At 42.5% G+C, this 27004-nt stretch overlaps 1 protein-coding gene across 4 annotated transcripts in view; it reads right to left on the bottom strand.

Moving 5' to 3' along the window:
- Nucleotides 1-689: 689 nt before the first annotated feature.
- Nucleotides 690-27004, bottom strand: part of CD74 (CD74 molecule) — an 83039-nt gene continuing 56724 nt past the window's right edge. For 2 of the 4 annotated variants that reach the window (XM_056516933.1, XM_056516932.1), the window contains exons 4-12: nucleotides 16546-16727; nucleotides 14335-14417; nucleotides 13875-13937; nucleotides 12696-12791; nucleotides 9403-9502; nucleotides 7730-7855; nucleotides 3192-3386; nucleotides 2919-2972; nucleotides 690-849 (exon numbers count right to left, since the gene is read on the bottom strand). In XM_056516933.1, the coding sequence (XP_056372908.1) occupies nucleotides 2932-2972; nucleotides 3192-3386; nucleotides 7730-7855; nucleotides 9403-9502; nucleotides 12696-12791; nucleotides 13875-13937; nucleotides 14335-14417; nucleotides 16546-16723 (882 nt within the window). In that variant the 5' untranslated portion in view covers nucleotides 16724-16727 and the 3' untranslated portion in view covers nucleotides 690-849; nucleotides 2919-2931. Of the gene's footprint in view, nucleotides 850-2918; nucleotides 2973-3191; nucleotides 3387-7729; nucleotides 7856-9402; nucleotides 9503-12695; nucleotides 12792-13874; nucleotides 13938-14334; nucleotides 14418-16545; nucleotides 16728-24817; nucleotides 25049-27004 lie in introns of those variants that run through there. The other 2 variants (XM_056516931.1, XM_056516934.1) reach the window with 2 other exon arrangements.

The raw sequence follows: 27004 nt of genomic DNA, 5'->3' as shown, positions 1-27004 counted from the left end.
GAAAATGACCCGATCGTAGTCACTAGCTGACTACAATCGGGTCCGCAGCCCCATATAAGTTAATGGCTCCGTACCTGTCCGTGCACAGATACGATTTCAGGCGATTTGAGCTTCCGAAATCGTATCTGTGCATCGGAGGTTCAAATCGTGAAGTGAACCCAGCCTAAATGTTCCAGATCATACTGCAGATTTAGGAAGGAAAGGTTAGAATTTTTAAAGCATACCTCTTATGGTGTAGTCAATGGGAGGGATTTATGAAAACCTATGTAGAGGGAGAGTGGTGCAGTTGCCCATAGCAACCAGATACCACCTTTCATTTTTCACAGGACTCTTTAAAAATGAAAGAAGCGATCTGACTGGTCGCTATGGACAACTGCACCACTCCCCAATATTCTTTTATAGCAGCCATCTCCAGCATGTGACCTGACGCCGTAGAATAGCATTAGGCGAGGTCTTGCCCTTAAGATGGAGTGGGAGCTCAGTCTCATAATAGTGATCTACAACGGCGCCTCCGTCTGGTGTTTATGTGCCAAATTAGAAAGATGTATATTGCTCAAATATTCATGAGATGTATTGCTTTAAATGATTCTTCAAGTTCCCTTATCTCTTCCCCCCCCCCCCACATCAGATACTCATCCTAACAGCACAATAAAATAAGCTGAGAAGTTGGAAATGAATTAGCGCACACCTAACACAACAGGTTTTATTATCCGGAAGAAAAAAAAAAAAGTAAAAAACAGAGAGACTGTTACGAAGCTTGTGCTTGAAGCTGAGACCCGGCTGCCTTTGCTATGGATATGGTTGCTTTGCAAAATCACCAAGTATTGTTCTTCATACTAGTTGTTTCACCTGCAGAACAAAATGACATGTTAACAAGAACTACACAATAGAGCAGCGGTCTGCAAACTATGGACCTCCAGATGTTGCAAAACTACAACTCTCAGCATGCCCGGACAGCCAACGGCTGTCCGGGCATGCTGGGGGTTGTAGTTTTGTAACAGGTGGCGGTTCACAAATTTTAGACCACTACATTAAAGGCACACAAGGCCTTTTTATTTTATACAGAATTTGCTCTGGACTTCATAAGTAAATACAATGCGCTGACTATAGGAGACCCGTTTAAAAATCAGAAGGTGCTCAGCATATATGGATAGCCAAAACATATAGAAAAAAAAAAGACTAGTCCTCGCTGATCAAGACTTGTGCCCATAGTACTACATTCGTGTGCAACTGGCCTTATTTACAGCTCTGCGGGTTTCTAAATCTGCAATGTGTGAAGTCCAAATAAGACTTTCAGATTCTGCCTCTATAAATAACATCCTTTCCCCCCCCCCCCCCCCCCCCATTTAACCCCCTTCAAATTTGGGATGTAAGTGTACTAAACAGCCGTCTGGTATGTAAAGGAAAACTCCAGCCAAAATTAACTAACTTATCAAAAGGATAAGTAGCTTATCGCGGGGGATCAGACTCCCTCGATCTCTGGAACATGACCATGGAACATTGAGGAGCATGTGCTGCTGATGACACACGCTCCATTTATTTCTATGGGAGTACAGCACTCTATCTTCAGCACTACCATAGAAATGAATGGAGCACATGCAGTCTACCAGTAAATGACATGCGCTCCTCACTGAAAGACATGCAAAATCTGAAGGGACAGATGTTACAGAACTACAACTCCCAGCATGCCTGGGCAGTCTACGCATGCTGAGAGTTGTAGTTTGGCAACATCTGGAGGGCTACCGTTTGGGCACCACTGTAACAGTGGTCTCCAAACTGTGACCCTCCAGATGTTGCAAAACTACAACTCCCAGCATGCCCAGACAGCCTTTGGCTGTCTGGGCATGCTGGGAGTTGCACTTTGGCCTTCCTAGTGGTTGCCACAGTAAAGATCGTTTTACTTTCACTTTCAATCTCCCCAGACCAACGCCCCCCCCCCCCCCCCCCCCCCCCCCCCCCACCGACGATTCCCTACCTGATCCAGTATCCAGCAGGCTCCAGCGAAGATCCTGGGTCCCCAGGCATCTTCTCCTGCAGGTACGGCCTCCATCTTCTTCCCAGATCCCCTCGACATCCAGGGGCGAGCAGAACGGGGGGTTGCCATGGCAACCCCCTGTCCTGCGCTGCCATTGGTCAGAACTCCGTTCTCACTCCTATCCCTTAGGCTAATCGGGGATGTTGCTGACAACTCCGATCAGCCCTATTTTCCTGGTGATCTGGTCACCAGAGACCCGATCAGTCCGGAATTGGAGAAAATCGTATGTCTGAATTGACATGTAATTTTCTCCGATTGCCGACATGGGGGGGTCTCAGGACCCCCCTGGATGATGTCCCGGGGTGACTGCTGAATGATTTCAGCAGGCATCCGGCTCCGGTCCCCCAACCGGCTAGCGGTGGGGACTGGATTTTCCACGGGCGTAAGGACTCGGAATGCAGGGCGTATCCATACGCACTGTGTCCTGATGAGATTAATGGATGACTTTTTTTTTTATTATTTATTTATTTTTAAATCTCTTTGCTTGACAATCCCTTTAAAGAAATGTGCCCAGGCTGTCTGCTAAAAAATTAAAAAAAGCCTGTACTAACCTCCCTCATTCCCACACATGCACCATTATCATGCTACCTGTCTCCAGTCAACTTCACTTTCTGATACTGAGGGTCAACACTTCACATTGCAGCTCAGCCAATCGCTGGCCACGGTGATATCCTGCCTCAGACAGTGATTGGCTGAGTGGCAATGGGAAATTTTGACCCCCTAGCAGCAGGAAGTGAAGTTAAGAGGAAACCAGGCGCCATGATAACAAAGGCTGTGAGAAGGCAAGTACAGTTGTTTTTTTTCCTTTTTTTTTTTTTTATAAGACAGCCTGGGCCCATTTGAAAGGTAACCAATAAACCTCTGCTGTGCCTCTTACACTTACCATAATTGAATAACTAGTCTTCCATTTTCAAAAACATATCCACTCCGCTTATATCTGGGGGGGGGGGAAAAAAACAAAACATCATAACATTAACTGACGGGAGCAAAAACCATGAAGTAGCTCAATCCTATACTGTAAAGTAATGGTTAATTTGTGCCTTCTGTCTGCAAAACTACAACTTCCAGCACTGATTTCTATATACCCTATAAAAAGCCTACTTGTCATACATGGCCACATGAAGAATGTAAGTGATAATATACATGCTGTGCTTACCGCTGCAGTCAAGCTTAGCGCGGGTCCTGGTCTCTGGGACCTCCGTTCCATTCCTGTAGACACACCAACAGTATCCTGTGCTCCTCCAGCACTGTATGGGTTGGAAGTCGCCGTTCTCATCGCATTGAGGCTTATACGCACCAGGCATAACATGTGCTTGGGCTTTCATTTGGCATTGAGTGATCAACGGGGCACCTTGGACATAAGACAAGATAGGTAAATAAAGGCTTCATAAACCATTGATGGTCTATAAAAGTAGTGGCCAAATTGGTTTTTATTCCCCAAAAACAGTTAAACATGGTGGATTATGGTGACAATTATAGTTTCCTATTTTAAAGTACTAATATCACTTAATCTGTATCTACTTGTCAACATAAGATGATTGATTGCTCCAGAGAATTGGGCAAGATATTTAATTTTTGGGTGGGAAGGGGGTTCTTAGGGAGGGGGGGGGGGGTGTTTAAATGCCATTGTTTACTCAAGTAAAAGGAGGTGTCCCAACATCTATATCCACTGCAGCTCATAGATGATCCCCACCCTATAGCATCCATATGTCCACCCATTGTTATTTTGCTATATTTGGAATATAATTATCCATGTTATATGGGTCTCCTCTTTAGATAGTCCTTACTTCACAATAAACCAAGTTCAAAGTGTCTCCCTACTGTAACCCCAAGAGATCTGCTGTAATCTGTGTAAATCTGACAGTAAGTGTCCGGTTTCCCTAATGCGCCACAACAGTAGATATGGAGTATTACACAGTGTCCATTTAAATGAATGGGTTGTCTATGTAAGATAGGACAGGTCGGGTCCTCCAGAGAGACAGACATTTTATTGTAATTCTCCACTTTGGTCAAGATATAAAGATCCTAAACAATGGACCCCTCATCGATTAACTAAAACTTCCCTAATAATGTACAAAAACGGGTTACACAACTGGACAACTACTTTACTAAACTCCACATGAACAAGACATACAGGAACAATAGGGTTGCGCCATTTATATGGATACACCTTAATAAAATGGGAATGGTTGGTGATATTAACTTCCTGTTTGTGTCACATTAGTATATGTGAGGGGGGAAACTTATAGGGAGAGGATCATGTGACACATCAAACTTATTGGGAATTCCACAAGAAAAACAATGATGTGCTTGGTTTTAACGTAACTTTATTCTTTCATGAGTTATTTACAAGTTTCTGACCACTTATAAAATGTGTTCAATGTGCTGCCCATTGTGTTGGATTGTCAATGCAACTCTCTTCTCCCGCTCTTCACACACTGATAGCAACACCGCAGGAGAAATGCTAGCACAGGCTTCCAGTATCCGTATACACTGCTATATACTACTATATACACCGCAGGAGAAATGCTAGCACAGGCTTCCAGTATCTGTAGTTTAAGGCAGTGGCGTCGCTAGGGGGGGGCCAGAGGGGGCCATGGCCCCCCTAGATCAGGCCGTGCCCCCCCCCCTTGGGCCCCCCCAATTTAAAATAAATAGGGATGTCCCGATACATTGATGGCTCTGCAGAGCGGCAGCTTCATGTGAGGTGAGTGATGTCCCTGTGTGCTGCCTCTCTCCCCCCCTGATCAGCAGTATAACCCGGGGCTGAGTAATGTGTATGGTAACAGTCCAGAGGGCTCACTTTCCCTCCTCCAGTGTCCACAGGTCACCAACAGGCCACATTATCACAAACATTTTTGGGAAAAATCGCGGTAAAACAGCGCAATTTTTGCCGCGATTTTTCCATAAATTGTTCTGGTAATGTGACCTGTTGGAGACCTGTGGACACTGGAGGAGGGAAAGTGACCCCTCTGGAAGGACAACATGTGAACACACTGCTAGTTTATTATTAACCCCTCAAGGGTACATTCACATGTACAGGATCTGCTGCATATTATTGCTGCATATTTTGTGCAGCTGATTTTGCAACCCATTAGCTTCAATAGGTAGCAAAATCGACTGCAGAAAATATACAGCAGATCCTGTACGTGTGAAGGTACCCTAAGGGCTCATTCAGGGGGGGATCCACAGTGTATTTTATGCTGCAGATCCACCGACAATGGACCCTACAGTGCTGCCTCCATCTGTGCCTGCTCATAACGGCAATCCTCCGCTACGAGCAGACACGCTTTTGATGTGTATACTCACGCACATCATCATGGCCGCTACTCCTGCTCTCTGAGCTAGGCCGAGAGCAGCCGCGATGTGTGCGAGTATACACATCAAAGAGTGTCTGCTCGTAGCGGAGGATTGCTGTTATGAGCAGGCACAGATGGAGGCAGCACTGTAGGGTCCATTGTCGGGGGATCCGCAGCGTAAAATATGCTGAGGATCCATCCGTGTAAATGAGACGTAAGGACACAAGGCATATGTGTACGCACAGTGCCTGCTCCCACTTTGTTGTATAAATCATTAGCTAGAACCCTCGGCTAATGCCAGACATCACCAATCAGGCTGATGTTTGACATTAACCCTTTAGATGCCGCTATCAAAGTTGAGGGTAGTGTCCAAAAGTTTTAACGCCTTAAGGACCGAGCGTTTTTCCATTTTTGCACTTTTGTTTTTTCCTCCTCACCTTTTAAAAATCATAACCCTTTCAATTTTGCACCTAAAAATCCATATGATGGCTTATTTTTTGCGCCACCAATTCTACTTTATGATGACATCAGTCATTTACCCAAAAATCTATGGCAAAAACGGAAAAAAAATCATTGTGTGTATATATATATATATATATATGTGTATGTCTATATATATATATATATATATATATATATATATATATATACGCACACACGTTTTAAAATTGCCCCCCCCCCCCCACACTTTTGTCACTGGCCCCCCATGTGCCCCCCCCCCTAAATATGAATGCTGGAGACGCCACTGGTTTCAGGTGCTACAGAATGGGCAAAACAAAACTTGGAACAGGACCCTCAGTTTACGCAGAAGATTTTATTCAGTGATGAGGCAAACTTTTATGTGAATGGTGAAGATAACAAACAAAACCACCGCTATTGGTCTGACACTAACCCACATTGGATAAATCCCTCTAAGACTGTTGGAACACAAAAATTGATGGTATGGTGTGGTATATGGGGTACAAAGATAGTGGGGCCATTCTTCATCAATGGAAACCTCAAGGCCACTGGATATGCAAAATTGCTACATGATGTGTTTCCCTCTTTATGCACTGAAGCTGGCATGTTCCCTGAGTTTTTCCAGCAAGATGGTGCACCACTATATTATGGGTGTCAGGTCCGAGCATTCCTAGATGAACAGTTTCCTGGAAAGTAGATTGGTCGTCGTGGGCCAGTTGAATGGCCCCCAAGGTCTCCCGATCTGACCCCCATAGACTTTGATCTTGGGGTCATCTGAAGGCAATTGTCTATGCTTTGAAGATACGAGATGTGCAGCACCTGTAACTACGGATACTGTGCTAGCATTTCTCCTGCGGTGTATATAGTAGTATATAGCAGTGTATACAGATACTGGAAGCCTGTGCTAGCATTTCTCCTGCGGTGTATATAGTAGTATATAGCAGTGTATACAGATACTGGAAGCCTGTGCTAGCATTTCTCCTGCGGTGTATATAGTAGTATATAGCAGTGTATACGGATACTGGAAGCCTGTGCTAGCATTTCTCCTGCGGTGTTGCTATCAGTGTGTAAAGAGTGGGAGAAGAGGGTTGCATTGACAATCCAACACAATGGGCAGCACATTGAACACATTTTATAAGTGTTCAGAAACTTGTAAATAACTCATGAAAGAATAAAGTTACGTTAAAACCAAGCACATCATTATTTTTCTTGTGAAATTCCCAATAAGTTTGATGTGTCACATGACCCTCTTCCTATTGAAAAAACAAAAGTTGGATTCAAAATGGCTGCCGTGGTCACCACCCATCTTGAAAAGTTTCCCCCCTCACATATACTAATGTGCCACAAACAGGAAGTTAATATCACCATCCATTCCCATTTTATTAAGGTGTATCCATATAAATGGCCTACCCTGTATAAAGGCGCGCATACAACTTATACTAAAGTCTGTTGAACCCACTGGTTAAAGGTGTATGGTGGCCTCATGGCAGATGATGTCAGTGGACAGAAGGGTTGGGCATGCTGGGTCTTTTTGCCCAACTCTTTAGTTCTGGAAGGGATAAGTCCCTGCAATTGCTGTCTGCGGCTTTCCCCTCCATCTAGTAAATAAATGTACTTTCGGCTATGCTGAACTTTCATGTGTATAGGAGAGCTGACTGTTGGCTGAAAGTTACATAAAAGGTTTGGCCATCTTAGGGCTAACTGTGAGGCTAGCCTGGCCTTCTCTATAGTGTGAGGTTGGATGGTTATATTGTAAGCCTCACAAAGGTGAGAGACTGGTGTGAATGGATATGCTTCGGAAATAAGAAATCAATGTCTTGCATAGGTTGTACTGTCAGTATATTGCAGTTGAGGAACGAACCATCTTGTACCTCATTGTGCATTTGCTACAAAGGCGTCTGCAATACAATAGACATAGGAGGGAACATATATTCACCACTTGGGGTTTCATCGAGATAACTGGGCATTGAGTCGGTTGAGTAACTGGTAGAGGCATAAACCATGTTACCACTTGCTCCAAACTCAACAGGTAGAAGGTCTCTTTCCTGCAGTACAGTGGTTCCTGAAGAAGAAATTATGAACACTTTGAAACGCATTGAACATCAGCAGTTGTGTAACACTTGCGTTACATTGTATTAGTGAACAGTCTATCAAGGTGATTTCGAGATTTTTTGTCTACCTTCTTGGTTCCAAAGTAGAGAACTCCTGGTTTATGCATCTACAGTCAGTGTAGCCGACATCTGAACCAGTGAAAAAATTGACCACCTAATGGTACACTGCTCAAAAAAATAACGGGAACACTAAGATAACACATCCTAGATCTGAATGAATGAACTAATCGTATGAAATACTTTCGTCTTTACATAGTTGAATGTGCTGACAACAAAATCACACAAAAATTATGGAAATCAAATTTATCAACCCATGGAGGTCTGGATATGGAGTCACACTCAAAATCAAAGTGGAAAACCACACTACAGGCTGATCCAACTTTGATGTAATGTCCTTAAAACAAGTCAAAATGAGGCTAAGTAGTGTGGGTGGCCTCCACGTGCCCGTATGACCTCCCTACAATGCCTGGGCATGCTCCTGATGAGGTGGCGGATGGTCTCTTGAGGGATGTCCTCCTAGACCTGGACTAAACATAGAAACATAGGATTCAGATTAATGGGCAGACTAGATGGGCCAAATGGTTCTTATCTGCCCACACATTCTATCAATAGTCCCTGGCCCTATCTTATATGAAGGATACCCTTATGCTTATCCCATGCAAGTTTAAACTCCTTCACTGTATTTACAGCGACCACTTCTGCAGGAAGGCTATTCCATGCAACAAGCCTGCTGGAGGTCATTTTGCAGGGCTCTGGCAGTGCTCCTCCTGCTCCTCTTTGCACAAAGGCGGTCCTGCTGCTGGGTTGTTGCCCTCCTACGGCCTCCTCCACATCTCCTGATGTACTGGCCTGTCTTATGGTATCGCCTCCATGTTCTGGACACTACGCTAACAGACACAGCAAACCTTCTTGCCAGAGCTCGCATTGATGTGCTACCTGAGCCACTTGTGTGGGTTGTAGACTCCGTCTCATGCTACCACTAGAGTGAAAGCACCGCCAGCATTCAAAAGTGACCAAAACATCAGCCAGGAAGCATAGGAATTGAGAAGTGGCCTGTGGTCACCACCTGCAGAACCACTCCTTTGTTGGGGGTGTCTTGCTAATTGCTTATCATTTCCACCAGTTGTCTGTTCCATTTGCACAACAGCATGTGAAATTGATTGTCAATCAGTGTTGCTTCCTGAGTGGACAGTGTGATTTCACAGAAGTGTCATTGACTTGGGGTTACATTGTGTTGTTTAAGTGTTCCCTTTATTTTTTTTGAGCAGTGTAGATTAAGATCCTCACCTTGTAAAGTGAAATATCTCTACCTACATAATACCGGGTTGCATGGATACACTATAGAGTGGCATAGGGAGTGCCTACCATTATGTAATGCAGACTCTTATAGGCTCTGTGCCCACATCTCATCAGTAACTTATCAGTAAGGTCCGTACCCCATAGTATCTCTTTACTGTTTAAACTTTCCCCTATGGTGTGAGAGTTATATATTTGGTACCTGGGACAGTTTTTTCCTGCGGAGTTAGAGTTTCCTCTGGCATTTTGGAATTCTGGACTAAGTAAAACAGATACCACTGCTGCATCCAGTTGTCGAAGAGCTAGAAGACAAAGATCCATTGTTACTCCAGTGTCTACCTGGGCTATTCATGACTAGTCACAGATGGAAAGAAAAGATTGAAAAGATCGGAAATTGCTCATATTCACATTACAGTGCTCCCTCAGGTTACAATATTAATTGGTTCCAGGACGGCCATTGTATGTTGAAACCATTGTATGTTGAGACCATAACTCTATGGAAACCTGGTAATTGGTTCTGAAGATCCAAAATGTCATCCAAAAATAGGAAAGAGTGAGGATTGAAGAAAAATAAGTAGATAACTAATATAGATAAAGCAAGATCTGCTGGGAGCTGTAAATCACTGTCTATGTCAGTGTTTCCCAACCAGGGTGCCTCCAACTGTTGCAAAACTACAACTCCCAGCATGCCCGGACAGCCATCGGCTGTCCGGGCATGCTGGGAGCTGTAGTTTTGCAACAGCTGGAGGCACCCTGGTTGGGAAATAATGGTTTATGTAGAGGACAGGAGCTTCTTCAGGGTCCTATACAGTACACACAGGGTCCCAAATGGAGCCGCCCTTACTTGGTGTCCAAAGGAGCAGCTAACCCTGGCACAGGTAAAGAGTAGTGCAGAACTTGAAGTTCCTCCCTGTACTGTAGGGGGCGCTACCAGACACCAGTCAGTGCATGTACTTCAGTAATAGAGGTGATTTACCAGTAAAATGCCAATTCTGATTGGTCAGTTCTTCCAGTTGTGACACGTTTCACAGATCTGGACTGTCCGTACATTGTATGTTGAGTCTGGTTTCAAGTTACAATGGTCCAGAAAAGACCATTGTATGTTGAAACTATTGTATGTTGAGGCCATTGTAAGTTGAGGGATCACTGTAAGAACTTATCCGCCTAGTGCTGATTATAGACCACTAAATACGAAGAAGAGTTTAACTTGCAAATGCACAACATCCAGGGACATTTTGTTTTCTTTTTTTTATATATAACTATTTATTAACATTTTTACAATATATTTTCCAACAAGAGAAGGAAAAAGAACAGACAGGAAAACAGAAAAAGTCACCTTATATAACATTTACAGGTTACACAATGGACATGTAAGAAGGTTCCAGTACTAAGAGACAACGCCATCGTCATCGCTGCTGGTTCCCAAGTGTCTCGGTCTCGTATGTATGAGATGAGCCAAGAAATGTCCAAATCGATAACTACAATTCAGTCACATTAAATTAGCAAAAACCAAACAATGAAATGGCTCGGAATGGACCATGACCAAGATTACCATGAACTTCCATAAACCAAAAAGGTTGGTTCAGTTGGTAACACTTAGCATATTTATAATACACAAGGGGGAGGGTAAATTAAAGGGGGGTATTCCAGGAAAAAATAAACTGGCTCCAGAAAGTTAAACAGATTTGTAAATGACTTATATTAAAAAATCTTAATCCTTCCAATAATTATCAGCTGCTGAAGTTGAGTTGTTCTTTTCTGTCTGGCAACAGTGCTCTCTGCTGACCTCTCTGCTTGTCTCGGGAACTGCATAGAGTAGAAGAGGTTTGCTGTGGGGATTAACTTCTACTCTGGACAGTTCCCGAGACAGGTGTCATCAGAGAGCACTTAGACAGAAAAGAACAACTCAACTTCAGCAGCTCATAAGTACTGAAAGGATTAAGATTTGTTAATAGAAGTAATTTACTAATCTGTTTAACTTTCTGGTCCTCAGGGTGCCTTCATACAGAACGGAATTAGCTTGTTTTCTATAAACACAGATACATATTCCGTGCACCTCACCTCCCTGATTCTATAAAATAGAGCTCGGATTGGGGGAAGATCACGGGACTTCCACTAATGAGCTATGAGGCATTTAGCTGCAGTTATGTGTATGAATAATCTGTCAGAATTTCCGTGGCGGGTTCCGGATTCGAATTCGGTACGGAGATTCCCCTGCAGCAGAGTCCCATTGAATTTGACGGGATTCTGCTTCCCTTTGCACACGGCGGTAAATTCTCATTCACCATGCTGCTGTCTTAGTCCACTTCTGATTGTCCGTCCACAAAACTGGATGGAAAATCTGCGCCAAGTCCTTTTATGGAAACTTAAGACCGGGGGAACTCTAGATCAAACATCAAACCTATAGGGGAGATTTATCAAAACCTGTGTAGAGGAAAAGTTGACAAGTTGCCCATAGCAACCAATCAGATCCCTTCTTTCGTTTTTCAAAGGCCTTGATAAGAATGAAAGAAGCGATCTGATTGGTTGCTATGGGCAACTGGTCAACTTTTCCTCTAGACAGGTTTTAATAAATCTCCCCCTATGTACATAAATTAACAATTCTTGGAGCTGTACGGAGCTTTTGTATTGATGATATCTACATACCGTATTTTTCGCCGTATAAGACGCACTTTTTCTTTCCCAAAACTGGGGGGAAAAAGTCGGTGCGTCTTATACGACGAATACACCCCTATCGCGGCGGTCCCTGCGCCCATCAACGGCCGGGACCCGCGGCTAATACAGGACATCAACGATCGCGGTGATGCTTTGTATTAACCCTTCAGACACGGCGATCAAAGCTGACCGCCGCGTCTGAAGGGAAAGTGACACTAACCCGGCTGCTCAGTCGGGCTGTTTGGGACCGCCGCGATTTCACTGCGGCGGTCCCGAACAGCCCGACTGAATAGCTGGGTTAGTGCTTACAGGACACCGGGAGGGACCTTACCTGCCTCCTAAGTGTCTTCTCCGTTCAGGGATCCCCTGTATGGCCGGCGCTCTCCTTCCTCGTCATCACATCGTGGCGTACGTGCGTCGGCGTGTGTAACGACGTGATGGCGGCGACGGAGAGCGAGGATACCCGGCCGGCAGCAGAGACGTTCCAGAGCGACGGGGACAAGGTGACAGCGATGGAGCGACACCCAGGGCAGCGGTGACGGGTCCCGAGCGGCGGGGACACGTGAGTACTACCTCCTGTGCAGTGGTCTTCAATCTGCGGACCTCCAGATGTTGCAAAACTACAACTCCCAGCATGCCCGGACAGCCAACGGCTGTCCGGGCATGCTGGGAGTTGTAGTTTTGCAACATCTGGAGGTCTGCAGGTTGAAGACCACTATTGGGTTCAAAATCTTAATTTTTTTAGATTTTGCACCTATAAATTGGGTGCGTCTTATACGCCGGTGCATCCTATAGGGCGAAAAATACGGTATATGTACACTCTAACCTACTGACACTCACCATCCATTCCTGATAGCTCAGAGTCTTCCTCAGCTTCCTGAGGTTGTCTAGGACGGTGTCATTGAATGATGGATATTTCCTCAGGGGGTTGCTCATCTACAGGCAACAAGAACAGATATAATCAGAGATACAAATGCCTCTCTTAGAACTTTTATGGAGTGTTTTGTAGCCAAAGTGGACTATGGGGGAGATTTATTGAAACCTTTTCAGAAGAAAAGTTGCTGAGTTGCCCATAGCAACCAATCAGATCACTGCTTTTATTTTTCAGAGGCCTTTTCAAAAATGAAAGAAGCGATCTGATTGGTTGCTATGGGCAACTCAGCAACTTTTCCTCTGGACAGGTTATGATAAATCTCCCACTATATTATTTCTGATAACTCAATTTAATATTAAAAAAGCTAAAAAAAAACAAAGTATTTAATATGATCTATGATATAGATATGTTGACGAGTTTTCACATAAAAAATAAATATATATATATATATATATATATATATTTATATCCCCTAATCTCTACAGCAGTGGTCTCCAACCTGCGGACCTTCAGATGTTGCAAAACTACAACTCCCAGCACTCCGGGAATGCTGGAAGTTGTAGTTTTGCAACATCTGGAGGTCCGCAGGTTGGAGACCACTGCTCTACGATTTTCCCTTTTGTAAAATTGTTCATCGATTAGTCAGTCCTTAGCTGTAGTAATCTCTACGGCAGTGGTCTCCAGCCTGCGGACCTCCAGATGTTGCAAAACTACAACTCCCAGGATGCCCGGACAGCCGTTGGCTGTCCGGGCATGCTGGGAGTTGTAGTTTTGCAACATGTGGAGGTCCACAAGTTGGAGACCACTGCTCTACGGTTTTCCCTTTTGTAAAATTGTTCATCTATTAGTCAGTCCTTAGCTGTAGTAATGATTTAAAGGGGTACTCCGCTGCTCAGCATTTGGAACAAATTGTTCCGAATGCTGGAGCCAGCACCAAGAGCTCGTGACGTCACCCCCCCTCAATGCAAGTCTACGCCCACAGACTTGCATTGAGGGGGCGGGGTGTGACATCATGAGGGGGCGGGGCAATGACGTCACGAGCTCCCGATGCCGGCTCCAGCGTTCGGAACAGTTTGTTCCAAACGCTGAGCAGCGGAGTACCCCTTTAAGTCAAGTGTCGGGTCCCACATGCAGCCATCACTCACCTGGAGCATGTATCGAGCGGCATCTTCAATACTGTTGCTGGCCTTTGCCTTCTCCGCCAGTTTCTGTAGACATGAATACAAAACAATTCCAATATTTACATTAGAGCTGTGGTGTGGACATACCCCTTAAAGGGGTTATCCAAGAATAGAAAAACACAGCTAATTTCTTTCAAAAACCGCTCCCTGACTGTCTCCAGGTTGGGTGTGTTTCTGCAGCTCTGTTCCATTGAAGTGAATGGAGCCAAATTGTAAAACCACACCCAACCTGGAGACAGACAGGGAGCTGTTTTTCTGTGTTTTTCTATTCCTGGATAACCCCTTTAATAGATTTTGCCTAGAAAGCCCCAGCTATAAATTTACTGTTTCTTGCAAAACTGATAGGGCTAACCCAGGATGAATCCGTTTATACTACGGTGATATTTTTTTTAATAAACTTTATTTTTTGGGATTATTTTTTTACCTGTTGGCTTCCGTCGTTATCACCAAAAGCCAGAGGAATGTTGAAATTTGCCATTCTCATTTGTGGTCGGATTTGGGAAGGGGCTGTAAATGGATATAAGGTAGACATGGAGTCAGAAGAAGAGGTTTGTGAAGAAGACAAAGAGCAGGGTTCAAATTTGGAACCTATTATCTTAAAGGGGTACTCCTGTGGAAACCTTTTTTTTTTTTTTTAAATCAACTGGTGCCAGAAAGTTAAACAGATTTTTAAATGACTTCTATTAAAAAATCTTAATCCTTCCAGTACTTTTTAGGGGCTGTATACTACAAAGGAAATGGATATGTTTGCTATGTGGATTTTCTCCTGCTCTGGACAGTTCCTGACATGGACAGCAGAGGTCAGCAGAAAGCCCTGTGGTCATGATATCAGAGAAATCCAAAAAGAAAACCATTTCCTCTGTAGTATATAGCCCCTAAAAAGTACTGGAAGGATTAAGATTTTTTATTAGAAGTCATTTACAAATCTGTTTAACTTTCTGGGACCAGTTGATTTAAAAAAAAAAAAGTTTTTCACGGTAGGACCCCTTTAAAAGGGGTTCTCCACTTTAAATAGTTTGTTCTTGTAAAAAAGGGTCTTTTGATTATGAATGAATCACAAAGGGACCTCTGTAATCTATGTAATCAAGCGATCGATGTAATCTATGGCACAACTTGGCTTTAAGTGTTACATTTCTCTGCAGCGCCATCACAGGTGAAATTAAGCATTGCACGGTGTCCCTATATATCAGTGAAATGTCTATAATGGAGGAGGTCCTCATAGCCTGTCTCCTAAACAAAGGATATCATTGTATGGCTCCATTTTACAGTGATAATACATGGTGATCAATATTCTCTACCTGCAGCTGCCATTAAGGAGATCATACTATATACTATTTATACAGGAACTATAGTATTTGCAGTGCCAGCACTATCTGCCCAGCATCAACAATTACCGGGGCCCTGGTACCTAAGGGGGCCCTAAAGTTGTTGCAAAATTCAACTCCCAGCATGCCCTGATAGCTGCAATTTCGAAACAGCTGGAGAGCCACAAGTTGAGGAATACTGTAGAGGGAGCAATATTCTGTAATATAATAATTGCCAAATAATGACCAAAAGTTATAGCTCAGTTTTACCCAACAGAACAGAGACTATTTTAAAGAATTGCTTAAAGGGGTACTCCACTGCTCAGTGTTTGGAACAAACTGTTCCAAACGCTAGAGCCGGCGCCGGGAGCTCGTGATGTCATAGCCCCACCCCCTCATGACGTCACTCCCCGCCCCCTCAATGCAAGTCTATTGGAGGGGCATGACAGCCGTCATGCCCCCTCCCATAGACTTGCATTGAGGGGGCGGGGAGTGATGTAATGAGGGGCGGGGCTATGACGTCACAAGCTCCCGGAGCCGGCTCTAGCGTTCGGAACAAATTTTGGCGTCATAGCCCCGCCCCTCAGCCGTCAAGCCCCCTCTCATAGATTTGCATTGAGGGGGCGGAGAGTGACGTCACAAGCTCCCGGTGCCAGCTCCAGCGTTCGGGACAGTTTGTTCCAAACGCTGAGCAGCGGAGTACCCCTTTACCTGCTGTATTTGCTTCTAAGAGCTGTAGGTACTGTTGGATAGATGCTAGTATATAAAAATAAACTGGAGCTGATGGTTGTTGCCAAAAGTATAAAATGGCCTTTTTTTTCTCAGCCAGGTGTCAAGGAGGCGGGGTTGCTTAAGTGCCACAGCCTGCCACACCTTCTTGCTTGCCCTCACTTCCCACACTTTCTTTATTGACATACAGGGCCCTATATATCAGGACAAAGAGAAACTAGCAAGTAAGGGTAAGAAAAAAGGCATGCAGCACTTGAGCAGCTTAGCTCCACCTCCTTGACACTTGAATAAAAAGTGATTTTTAAAAAATTTTTTTTTTTTTTTTTAACCACAATCAGCTACAGGAAAGGTACATTTTGTTTTTCTATACTAACAGCTATCCAACAGTGTCTGCATCTCTTAGCAGCAGATAGAGCTGACAGATACCATTTAAACAAACAATGGCATAATATACAGCACCAAAATTATAGAAAATGCTTCTTATCGCTGCGAAAGTAAAACGGTGCAGGGCTTTCCTATAGTTCTTAATGCACCCCAGCTTTCTATCTCTCAGCCGCCTACAGACCACTAATGACAATGTTGCTGCGGTGGTTTCTACTTACGTGATCCGGGAAGTTTCTTTATCATGGCTTCCAGCTTCATCTGCTTCATCGCAGTGTCCAGATCGCTGATCTTGCTCTGCTGCTGAGTGATGAAGTAGACGGACACCGCTTGGCCTGCTAAGAGGAGCGCGACAAAGACAGCGAGGCCCGGCAAAAAGCCTTTTTTATCACATATCATGGCCCTAAGGAGAGAGAGAAAAAATTCACAAGAATCTGTAAATAGTACCAGCACATTTGCTCCTTAAAGGGGTACTCTGCCCCTAGACCTCTTATCCCCTATCCAAAGGATAATGGAGAAGATGTCTGATCCCACAGCTGGGACCCCCACGATCTCTGTACAACACCCGCCATTTAGAATGCCGGATGCAGGCGGCGGGGGTCGTGACATCACGGCCACGCCCCTTGTGATGCCCCCCTCAATGCCCCTCGTGATGTCACATCACACCACCTCAATGCAAGTCTATGGGAAAAGGAAGGGGTTTTCCTCGGCTCAAATCCACCACATTTTCTGTGGAAACCTTAGTAAATATGTTGGGATTTTGTTAAAATGAACATGTCAGGTTTGCAGTAGTAAATGAGGGCCAATCTGTCTTGTTGTACTCAGCTATTATATGATATAACAATCCTGCAACTCACAAGTAACCTCTACCCGGTAACTGATGATGTCACTCCCACCGGCCAATCAAGAGGGAGATTTCCTTTATTTTCTGTAGAACTCTGTGGTTACTTATTTAATACTTCCTTCTTATATAGTGTGGATTCCTTTAACTAAGGGAGTGCTGCATAAGCAATTCCCTAAACCCCAGTTTATATGTTATGCCTCTCAGGCATGTGTGTGTGTTTTTTTGTTTGTTTGTTTGTTTTTACCTAAAAAAAAAAAAAACCCTCATGAAAACTGCCCTGTTATTTTGAACTTCCTGTGACCTTTCTTGAAAAATAGTGGGTTTCAGTATTGGCAATTTTTTTTTCCTCTTGCATTTTTTTGCCATGTGATTTTTTTTATCATGTGATTCAAGGATTTAAAAATTGCCAGGAAAAATTGTGTTAGTGTTTTTTTTTTTTTTTTTTTTTGCCTCCTATAGATAAAAACACCAAGCTTTATATTAAAACAAAACAAAAAAAAGCCTTAGTCTTAGCATATCACTGGGCAAAAAAAAAAAAAAAAAAAAAAGAGCTAAAGGAAAAAATGCCAATTGGGTTTGATGTTTCATAATTCCCCAGTCACTGTCACAATCTGCTAACATCTGGCCGTTGCATTTTTGGCGCAAAAAATATTGGGGGAGATTTATTAAAACCTGTCTAGAGGAAATGTTGACTTGTTGCCCATATCAACCAATCAGTTTGCTTCTTTCATTTCTGAAAAGGCCTCTAAAAAAATGAAAGAAGCGATCTGATTGGTTGCTATGGGCTACTCAGCAACTTTTCCTCTGGACAGATTTTGATAAATCTCCCCCATTGTGCATCAAATGTGCCTAGCCTTCAAGGGGTACTCCGGCGGAAAACTATTTTCTTAAAATCAACTGGCGCAAGAAAGTGAAACAGATTTGTAAATCCTCCGTAATCCTTCCTGTACTTATCATCTGCAGTATGCTCCACAGAAAGTTATTTTCTTTTTAAATTCCTTTTTCTGTCTGACCACAGTGCTCTCTGCTGACACCTCTGTCCATGTCAGGAACTGTCTAGAGCTGGAGAGGTTTTCTATGGGGATTTGCTTCTACTCTGGACAGTTCCTGACATGAACAGAGGTGTCAGCAGAGAGCACTGTGGTCAGACAGAAAAGAAATTCAAAAAGAAAAGAACTTCCTCTGTAGTTTACAGCAGCTGATAAGTACTGGAAGGGTTAATATTTTTTAATAGAAGTAATTTACAAATCTGTTTAACTTTCTGGCACCAGTTCATTTTTTTTAAAGATAGTTTTCCACAGGAGTACCCCTTTAAGGGGTTGTCCAGGATTTTTTATTTTTATTTTTGCTAAATCAGCGCCATTCCTGTTTAGCATTGCAGCCCAGTTCCATTGAAGTGAATGGGACTAAGCTGCAGTACAACACACAACCCGTGGATAGGAGTAGGGCTGTATTTGCACAAAAGAAGCAGCATTTTTTAATTACTAGACAACCCCTTTAAAACATTCAGCACACTTTTATGGCCAGCTTGAGTTCCTCTGGTCGTCATCCCATAGTCTACATATGTCTAAAAGGAAAAAAAAATGTATATGCTATTAAAAGGAACTCGTCGTGACTTTCATGCTGCCTGAACCATGGAGATCCCCATTGCCTTCTGCCATCCCTGGTGACTTCTGCCTGCCCCACCACCTTGACAGGTATAGATCTATCAATCAAAGCCGGTGGGGTGGGGAGAAGTCTCCTCAGGATGACCACAATGACTTGTGGTTCGGGCAGCATAAAAGTGATGACCATTGAAGACTTATTTATGGTAATTTATTTGCTTGATTAATACTCCCCCCCACTGAATCGGGCCAACATGACCTGGAGCCACTTATAGCCACTGCCAGTTATACAGATACACAAGTTCATACACGTGTATGTTAGCATTGCTTGTATGTTCCATTACAATTAGATTTCTATGTTCGTTCCTGTCTGCCCTTGTATCATGTTTCTTACTATATCTGGCGTCTCTGCCTTTGACGCTTGTGAAATTGCAAACCTTGAAGTTGGATGTTTGTCCTTGGAATAGAATCCAGACACACTCTGGACAATGTTCGGATGCCAAGTCTTCCATTTTTTGTTATACTTTCCCTTGTATTGGAATGGGATCGGTCACGGAGCTATGGGTTTAGTTACTCCGCTTCTTGTATCTTTGGGAATCATTGCTGTGCACAATGGCCGCGTTGGGAGTAGGATGTGGGTATTTTCGTAAACTATAATGGATTGTTTTTTTTATTTCACCATAGTGCCACCATCTACATATTGTCAACAATAATGTATGAACGTCATATCTCAAGATGATGTTTCTCAGCCTGTGGCTCTCCAGCTGTTGCAAAACTACAACTCCCATCATGCCCAGACAGCCGAAGGCTGTCTGGGCATGATGGGAATTGTAGTTTTGCAACAACTGGAGATCCACAGGTTGGCTGGGCATGATGGGAATTGTAGTTTTGCAACAACTGGAGAGCCACAGGTTGGGGAACACTGACTTAGGACCTGGAGACACGCATTATCACAATTTGACCTTATATAAGGAACTTGCTAAACTAGCAATTACCTAAAGAGTACCTGTCACCAAACTAAACGTAAAATATATTGTTCCTTATATAATTATAAGACACTTTGCAATTTACTTGCTGTTAAAATTCTCAACCTTTATATGTTTTTAATGTGATTGAAAAAACGGCCACTAGGTGGCTCCGTTCTGTTCCCTGCGAAAGTCAAACAGTTAGTTTGGTCTCCTCCCGGCCCGGAAGGAGACCAAACTCACAAAGTGAGTGCATGGTGAGGCACAGCTCTCACAGGCTTCAGTGAAGTTGCGCCTGCTGGAAAACGTCCACTTTTTCCTGCCGTGAGCAAGGGGAAAGATATGATACACAGCTTTTTCAAAGCTCTGAATTTTTTTTTAAGGGCAGGAGGGGTGTTAGGAGTAATTAGGGAACATGATCTGAGTTAGTTTAGAAAATATGGTTTGATGACAGGTACAGCTGTCACCAAGAATATACTTGTGAAGTTGCACACACAGTGCACCAGGACTTGACAAGCATATTCTCGGCATACCGTTAGAAATAAATGAGGCTGCTTTATACTTATTAAAAATAGCTTTATGATTCCTCCGGCAGTCAGGCCAACAGTTAGAGAGAGTATAACTCAGGGTTCGCTCAGCGCCGGGCTGCTTTGCCTCTCCCACCTGCTCAGTTGGGGCCTCCTGGGCGGTCTTCAACAGGGCTTTGGCCCTGCAGGTGTGTAAGGTGGCCACTTGGTCCTCCGTGCACACATTTACCAAGTTCAACCAGGTGAACACTTCCGCGTCTGCTGGTGCCAGTTTTGGGCGTAAAGTGTTGCAGGCGGCGGTGGCATTTCCATCCACCTGATTCTCTTGATGGGTTCTGTTTTCCCACCCCGGGGACTGCTTTGGTACGTCCCACGGTTCCTGTGTCCCCCAAAGGAGCCGAACGGGAAAAGAAGATTTTTTTATACTTACTGTAAATCTTTTTCTCAGAGGATCCATTGGGGGACACAGCACCCACCCGTTGGTTATTAGCTTGTTGACCTGAGAGATGATTTCCGGTCTGTGGGTTTGTTCGGTGGATTTTTTGTCTGGGTCTTCTTCGGACTCTCTGTAGTGATTTGTCGGTTTCCTCCTACTGCTTTGGGACTAAACTGATTAGTTCAAAGTCAGTGGGCGGGGTATATCCTGCCAGGAGGGGACAACTTATTTTTTGTTAATGCCTAGTGTCAGCAAGATATACCCACGGTTCCTGGTTCCCCCAATGGATCACTGAGAGAGAGATTTTATGGTAAGTATAAAAAAATCTACTTTTTTGGTTTCGCCGCAGGTTATATTATAAAATAAGTGATGTCATCACAAAGTACAATTGGGGATGTAAAAATACAAGCCCTTATATGGGTCTGTAGGTGAAAAATTGAAAGCGTTTAGAAGGGAAGGAGGAAAAAAAACGAAAATGCAAAAACTAAAATTTGCTGAGTCCATAAGGTGAAAATAGGCTGAGTCCCTAAGGGGTTAAAGGGGTTCTCCACTGGAAAATATATTTTTTTTAAATCAACTGATGGCAGAAAGTTAAAAAGATTTACTTCTATAAAAAAAATCTTAATCCTTCTAGTACTTCTAAGCTTCTGTATGCTCCACAGGAAGTTCTTTACTTTTTACATTTCTTTTCTGCCTGACCACAGTGTTCTCTGGTGACACCTCTGTCCATTTCAGGAACTGTCCATAGCAGGAGAGGTTTGCTATGGGGATTTGCACTTACTCTGGACAGTTCCTAAAATGGACAGAGGTGTCAGCAGAGAGCACTGTGGTCAGACAGAAAGGAGATTCAAAAAGAAAAGAACTTCCTGTGGATCATACAGAAGCTTAGAAGTACTAGAAGCATTACGGAGTACCCCTTTAAGAATAAAAAAAAAATGTTGACATTTTTTTTTTTACCCACAAACAGCACCAATATTGTACATAGGTTATGTCTGGTATTGCATCTCATACTAATACAAATGGATGGGGCTAAAATGTCAAACACAGTGTGGTGCTGTATCCAAAAAATAGTGTAGACATCATTAATCTATCAATCCCTATTTAGGTCATGACAAGTGCTTTAAGATTCACATGTTTTTTTTATTAAATTTTTTTTAACTGATGGGGATACGACCCTTTTTTTGCAGTTATGCCCCTTTCCCCGATGGTCACTCCCTTTTTCAGGTTTTCTGAGTAAAATGGAGAGTTTGTCTGGGTTTTTTAGTCGCATATTCTGATGCACGGAGCGTGCAACACAATTTTTGCGCAAAACCAGAGAAAAAACAGTCCGGATCACATTAGTAAATGACTCCTAATGTGGTTTCTTTCTGGGGGGTTTTTCCCTATAAAAGTCTGAATGCATAAAAAAAATTTTATTCTGAGGTTTGTTTAGTTTATTTTATTTATTTTTATTTTTTTCATTATCTTCTCCCGAAAAAGAGGAATACAAGTTATTTCTTTAAATGTCCTTTGTACCCCAAAATGGTTCCAATGATAATGACAGAAAAAGTTACAGCTTTATGACTCTCAGAATACGGTAAAAAAATAAAATAAATTATATATATATATATATATATATATATATATATATATATATATACTTTAAATAGTATTTTTACTGTGCAAGCCTGCAAACAATTTAAACTACCAAGTTTTGCTTTCATCATACTGTGAAAACGAAACTTAAAAAACATTGGCAGAATTTCAGGTATTTTTTTTTTTTCTGTCTGATATTCCAAAGGTGTAACAAAGAATAAAAGTACTACAGTACATTAAAAAAAAAAAAAAAAAAAAAAAGCGCTAATATTACTACATCAACAGAAAAATAAAAGTTAGATAGAAAAATAAGGATGGAAATATTATTATTATTGTTAACAACAATAAAAATAATAATAATAATAATAATAAAACACTGCTGCATCCTTGAGGAGTTATTGAACTTCTCATTTAGTGTGTTAATGTAGATATACTGGATTCTGAGAAGCTGCACCTTAAAGGGGTACTCCACTGGAAAACATTTTTTTTTTAAATCAACTGGTGCCAGAAAGTTAAACATAATTGTTAATGACTTCTATTAAAAAAAATCTTAATCCTTCCAGTACTTATCAGCTACTATATGCTGCACATGAAGTTCTTTTCTTTTTGAATTTCCTTTCTGTCTAACCCCAGTGCACACTGCTGACACCTCTGTCCATTTTAGGGACTGTCCAGAGCAGGAAAAGTTTGCTATGGGGATTTTCTACTACTCTGGAAAGTTCCTAAAATGGACAGATGTGTCAGCAGAGAGCACTGTGGTCAGACTGAAAGAAAAGTCAAAAAGAAAAGAACTTCCTGTGGAGTAAATAGCAGCTGATAAGTACTGGAAGGATTAAGATTTTTTTTTAGAAGTAATTTACAAATATGTTTAACTTTCTGGCACCAGTTGATTTAAAAAAAAAATGTTTTCCAGTGGAGTACCCCTTTAAGGGTGTGTTCACACATTCAGGTTTGCAGTTATTGAATAAAAAAATTTAAAGGAAAGACTGCGTTCTCTACTATTTCAGTTCCATTCCTGGCTTTGTATTTAATTATTAAATTATTAAAAACTGATTGTGTGAACACATCCTAAGGAAACTATTCTGTAGGTCCGTGTTTTCCAAACAGTGTGCCTTCAGCTGTTTCAAAACTACAACTCCTAGCATGCCTGGACAGCCTTTGGCTGTCCAGGCATGCTGGGAGTTGTAGTTTTGCAACAGCTGGAGGCACACTGTTTGGAAAACACTGACTTACAGAATACGTATTACTAAGATGCAGGCATCACCATGAGAACAATCTGACGCTAGGAGCGGGTTGTAAACTGCATATCAGGGGTCTGAAAATGAATAAAGGAATAAAGAGTGCTGCCCGAAACTTAGTGCAACTTTGTAAACCTGCTATAACTATTTACATATGTAGAAATCACGGTGGCTGTCCTTTTTTAACCCCATTATATGCTGGAAGCTGAGCAATACAGCCTGGCAGACAACTCCTGTCCCCTATCTTAGCGGATCCTCTAAATATGATGCTTCACAAAGCAAGATTTAATATTTATCATATAAAACATTTTTAAGATTTTAATATTTATCATATAACACATTTTGGACAGTATATTTTTGCCAAAAACACAGAAAAAGCTGCAAATCTTTCCATTATAGTTTTTCTCTGTGTCAGTTCTACTCCTGGTTTACGCTAAAAAACTAATAGACAAAATACTGTGTGTAAACTACAAAAGTAGGTATGTAGGACTTAGATACACCTGCACGACAGTTAGATTAGCCGATTATTAGCAGATTTTCCTTCGGACCCATTAAAGTTAATGGTAGGGTAGCAAAATCTGCTGCAGATTTTCTGCAGCAAATACGCCAGGTAATCCATCTGTGTGAACATACCCTTACCTTAGGGTTGCGCGTGCCATATTTACCTGCTGCTTATTTTCCTACTCATTGAAGTCAGTTGGTAGCTGTTTTTGCTACCCAATGACTTCAATGGGTAGAAAACTATGCATCAGCGAATATGCAGAAAAATACGGCGCATGTGACCCTTCCCTTAGCGTAGGGTTACCTGTATTGTATTTTGCAGTGTATTTGCTGCTGCGAATTCTCCTACCCATTGAAGTCAATGGGTTGCAAAATCAGCTGCAGAAAATATGCAGCAAAATACGGCACCCTTACGGTGTATTGATGCGTACAGTATCCCGTGCACCAAATATGCGCAGGATACTGTACGCCTCAATACACCGTATTGAGGCGCATGTGACCCTTCCCTTAGCGTAGGGTTACACGTGTTGTATTTTGCTGTGTATTTGCTGCTGCGTATTCTCCTACCCATTGAGGTCAATGGGTAGCAAAATCATCTGCAGAAAATATGCAGCAAAATACGGCAACCTTACGGTGTATCGATGCGTACAGTATACTGCACATATTTGGTGCGCAGGAATTGAGGCTGTAGATTTTTATGCTGCAGATTTTATGCTGCAGATTTTAATGACTGAACACAGCTTCACATCCTGCGCATATACGTTTGTATAAACCCTTATACCGTATATACATATAAAATATACCGTGGTTCCTGAGGGCCGATTGTGACCACGTTTTCTTCAGGCATCTCATCCTGCACCAGGTTCTGGTTCTCCTCGTTCATCTTCTGGTTCTGGTCCGGTCTGGACTTGTGTTGCTGATACGTGCGCTGGCTACAATGTAAAACTGGCTAAAAGCTGCTGCGAGAACTAATAAAGCTTCTTTAGGAAGTGAAAGAAACTTATAAATATCTCACAACACACAACAATTGGAAATACCCGAAGCAGAACAGTTTTTTTTTTTTTTCTGGGTTGGAGTGGATATCAGGATTTCTCATTGGCTCCTGAGCTGCATCACTAGTTGTTAAGCAGACATGCCATCCTTCTATGAGACTTTCCTATAAAGACTGTGCACTGTAATAGTGGTATAACAAGAAATGATGAAATATAAGCATAATAGATTAGGATAAACTCCTGCTCTAAACCTAAAGACTATATAGCAGTGTTTTCCAACCAAAGTGCCTTCAGCTGTTGCAAAACTACAACTCCCAGCATGCCCGGACAGCCAACGGCTGTCCGGGCATGCTGGGAGTTGTAGTTTTGCAACAGCTGGAAGCACCCTGGTTGCAAAACACTGCTATATAGATTATATAGAAAAGAGACTTCACACTGAAGAACACAAAAGTCAAGCGTAGAAAGGCTGATAACAGGGAACAATAGACTAAATCCAGCTGAATAGCAAGTGCAGAGGAGATAAAACATGTTAGGTTTTGTCTCTGTACTCGGATGTCATCGCAATTCAGTGAAGAAACTTTGCAAGGATTTTGCATGTACAGTTCTCAGGGGCACGGTGCCTATTGATGGCTATTTATAGTGGTAAGGTCTCAGAATACGTAGTAGGAGAAACTATCGTATGGACCGAGGTTCTGAAATTCTATGTGCAATAGCCCGCACCACTATATCATCACCAAATATAAATACTGACCGAATACCATTGTACCATCACCAAATATTACCACCACATACTGACTGAATACCGCTGTACTATCACCATATATTACCACCAAATACTGACTGAATACAACTGTACTATCACCAAATACTGACTGAAGACCGCTGTACTATCACCAAATATTACCACCGAATACTGACTGAATACTACTGTACCATCACCAAATATTACCACCGAATACTGACTGAATACCACTGTACCATCACCAAATACTGACTGAATACTACTGTACCATCACCAAATATTACCACCGAATACTGACTGAATACCACTGTACCATCACCAAATATTACCACCGAATACTGACTGAATACCACTGTACTATCACCAAATACTGACTGAATACCACTGTACTATCACCAAATACTGACTGAATACCACTGTACTATCACCAAATACTGACTGAATACCACTGTACTATCACCAAATACTGACTGAATACCACTGTACTATCACCAAATATTACCACCAAATACTGACTGAATACCATTGTACTATCACCAAATATAACCACCAAATACTGACTGAATACCACTGTACTATCACCAAATATTACCACTAAATACTGACTGAATACCACTGTACTATCACCAAATATAACCACCAAATACTGACTGAATACCACTGTACTATCACCAAATACTGACTGAATACCACTGTACTATCACCAAATATTACCACCAAATACTGACTGAATACCACTGTACTATCACCAAATATAACCACCAAATACTGACTGAATACCACTGTACTGTCACCAAATATTACCACCAAATACTGACTGAATACAACTGTACTATCTGTGATAGCCTGGGGGAGTAGGGTATGAGGAGTGTAGCTGTGCGGTGACTAAAGGGTGCTTGTTAACCCTTGCTATTCCTGATGCCAGGGTGAGGGCTCTTCAGTAATGCTTGTCCTACCGCCACCCTTCCCAAGAGCGATAGGGAGGTAGATAATAATTGAATGTCATCAACCGGAGAGTTTGCTGAAACAGTTGTAACTTTTACTGAAGATTTTATTTAAGCTTCATAACCGGATCAGTTGCTATACATGCAAGCTTTCTTTGGAGATTGACAAAGGTTGGGACTTTAGCAATTTAGAGTTTTAGGATAATATGCACTGTTCCACTGGATTCAGGGGATTTAGTTGCGGTCCAGTAGTCACGCTAGCTTTAGCGGGGAGTAGTTTAGAACTCACAATTTAGTTCTGCTGAGGCCGGT

The sequence above is a fragment of the Hyla sarda genome, chromosome 4, assembly GCF_029499605.1.
Source record: "Hyla sarda isolate aHylSar1 chromosome 4, aHylSar1.hap1, whole genome shotgun sequence".
In the NCBI taxonomy this organism is placed as follows: Eukaryota; Metazoa; Chordata; class Amphibia; order Anura; family Hylidae; genus Hyla; species Hyla sarda.
Note: the sequence above shows the minus strand (reverse complement) of the source record. Positions and strands in the feature narration are given on the sequence as shown.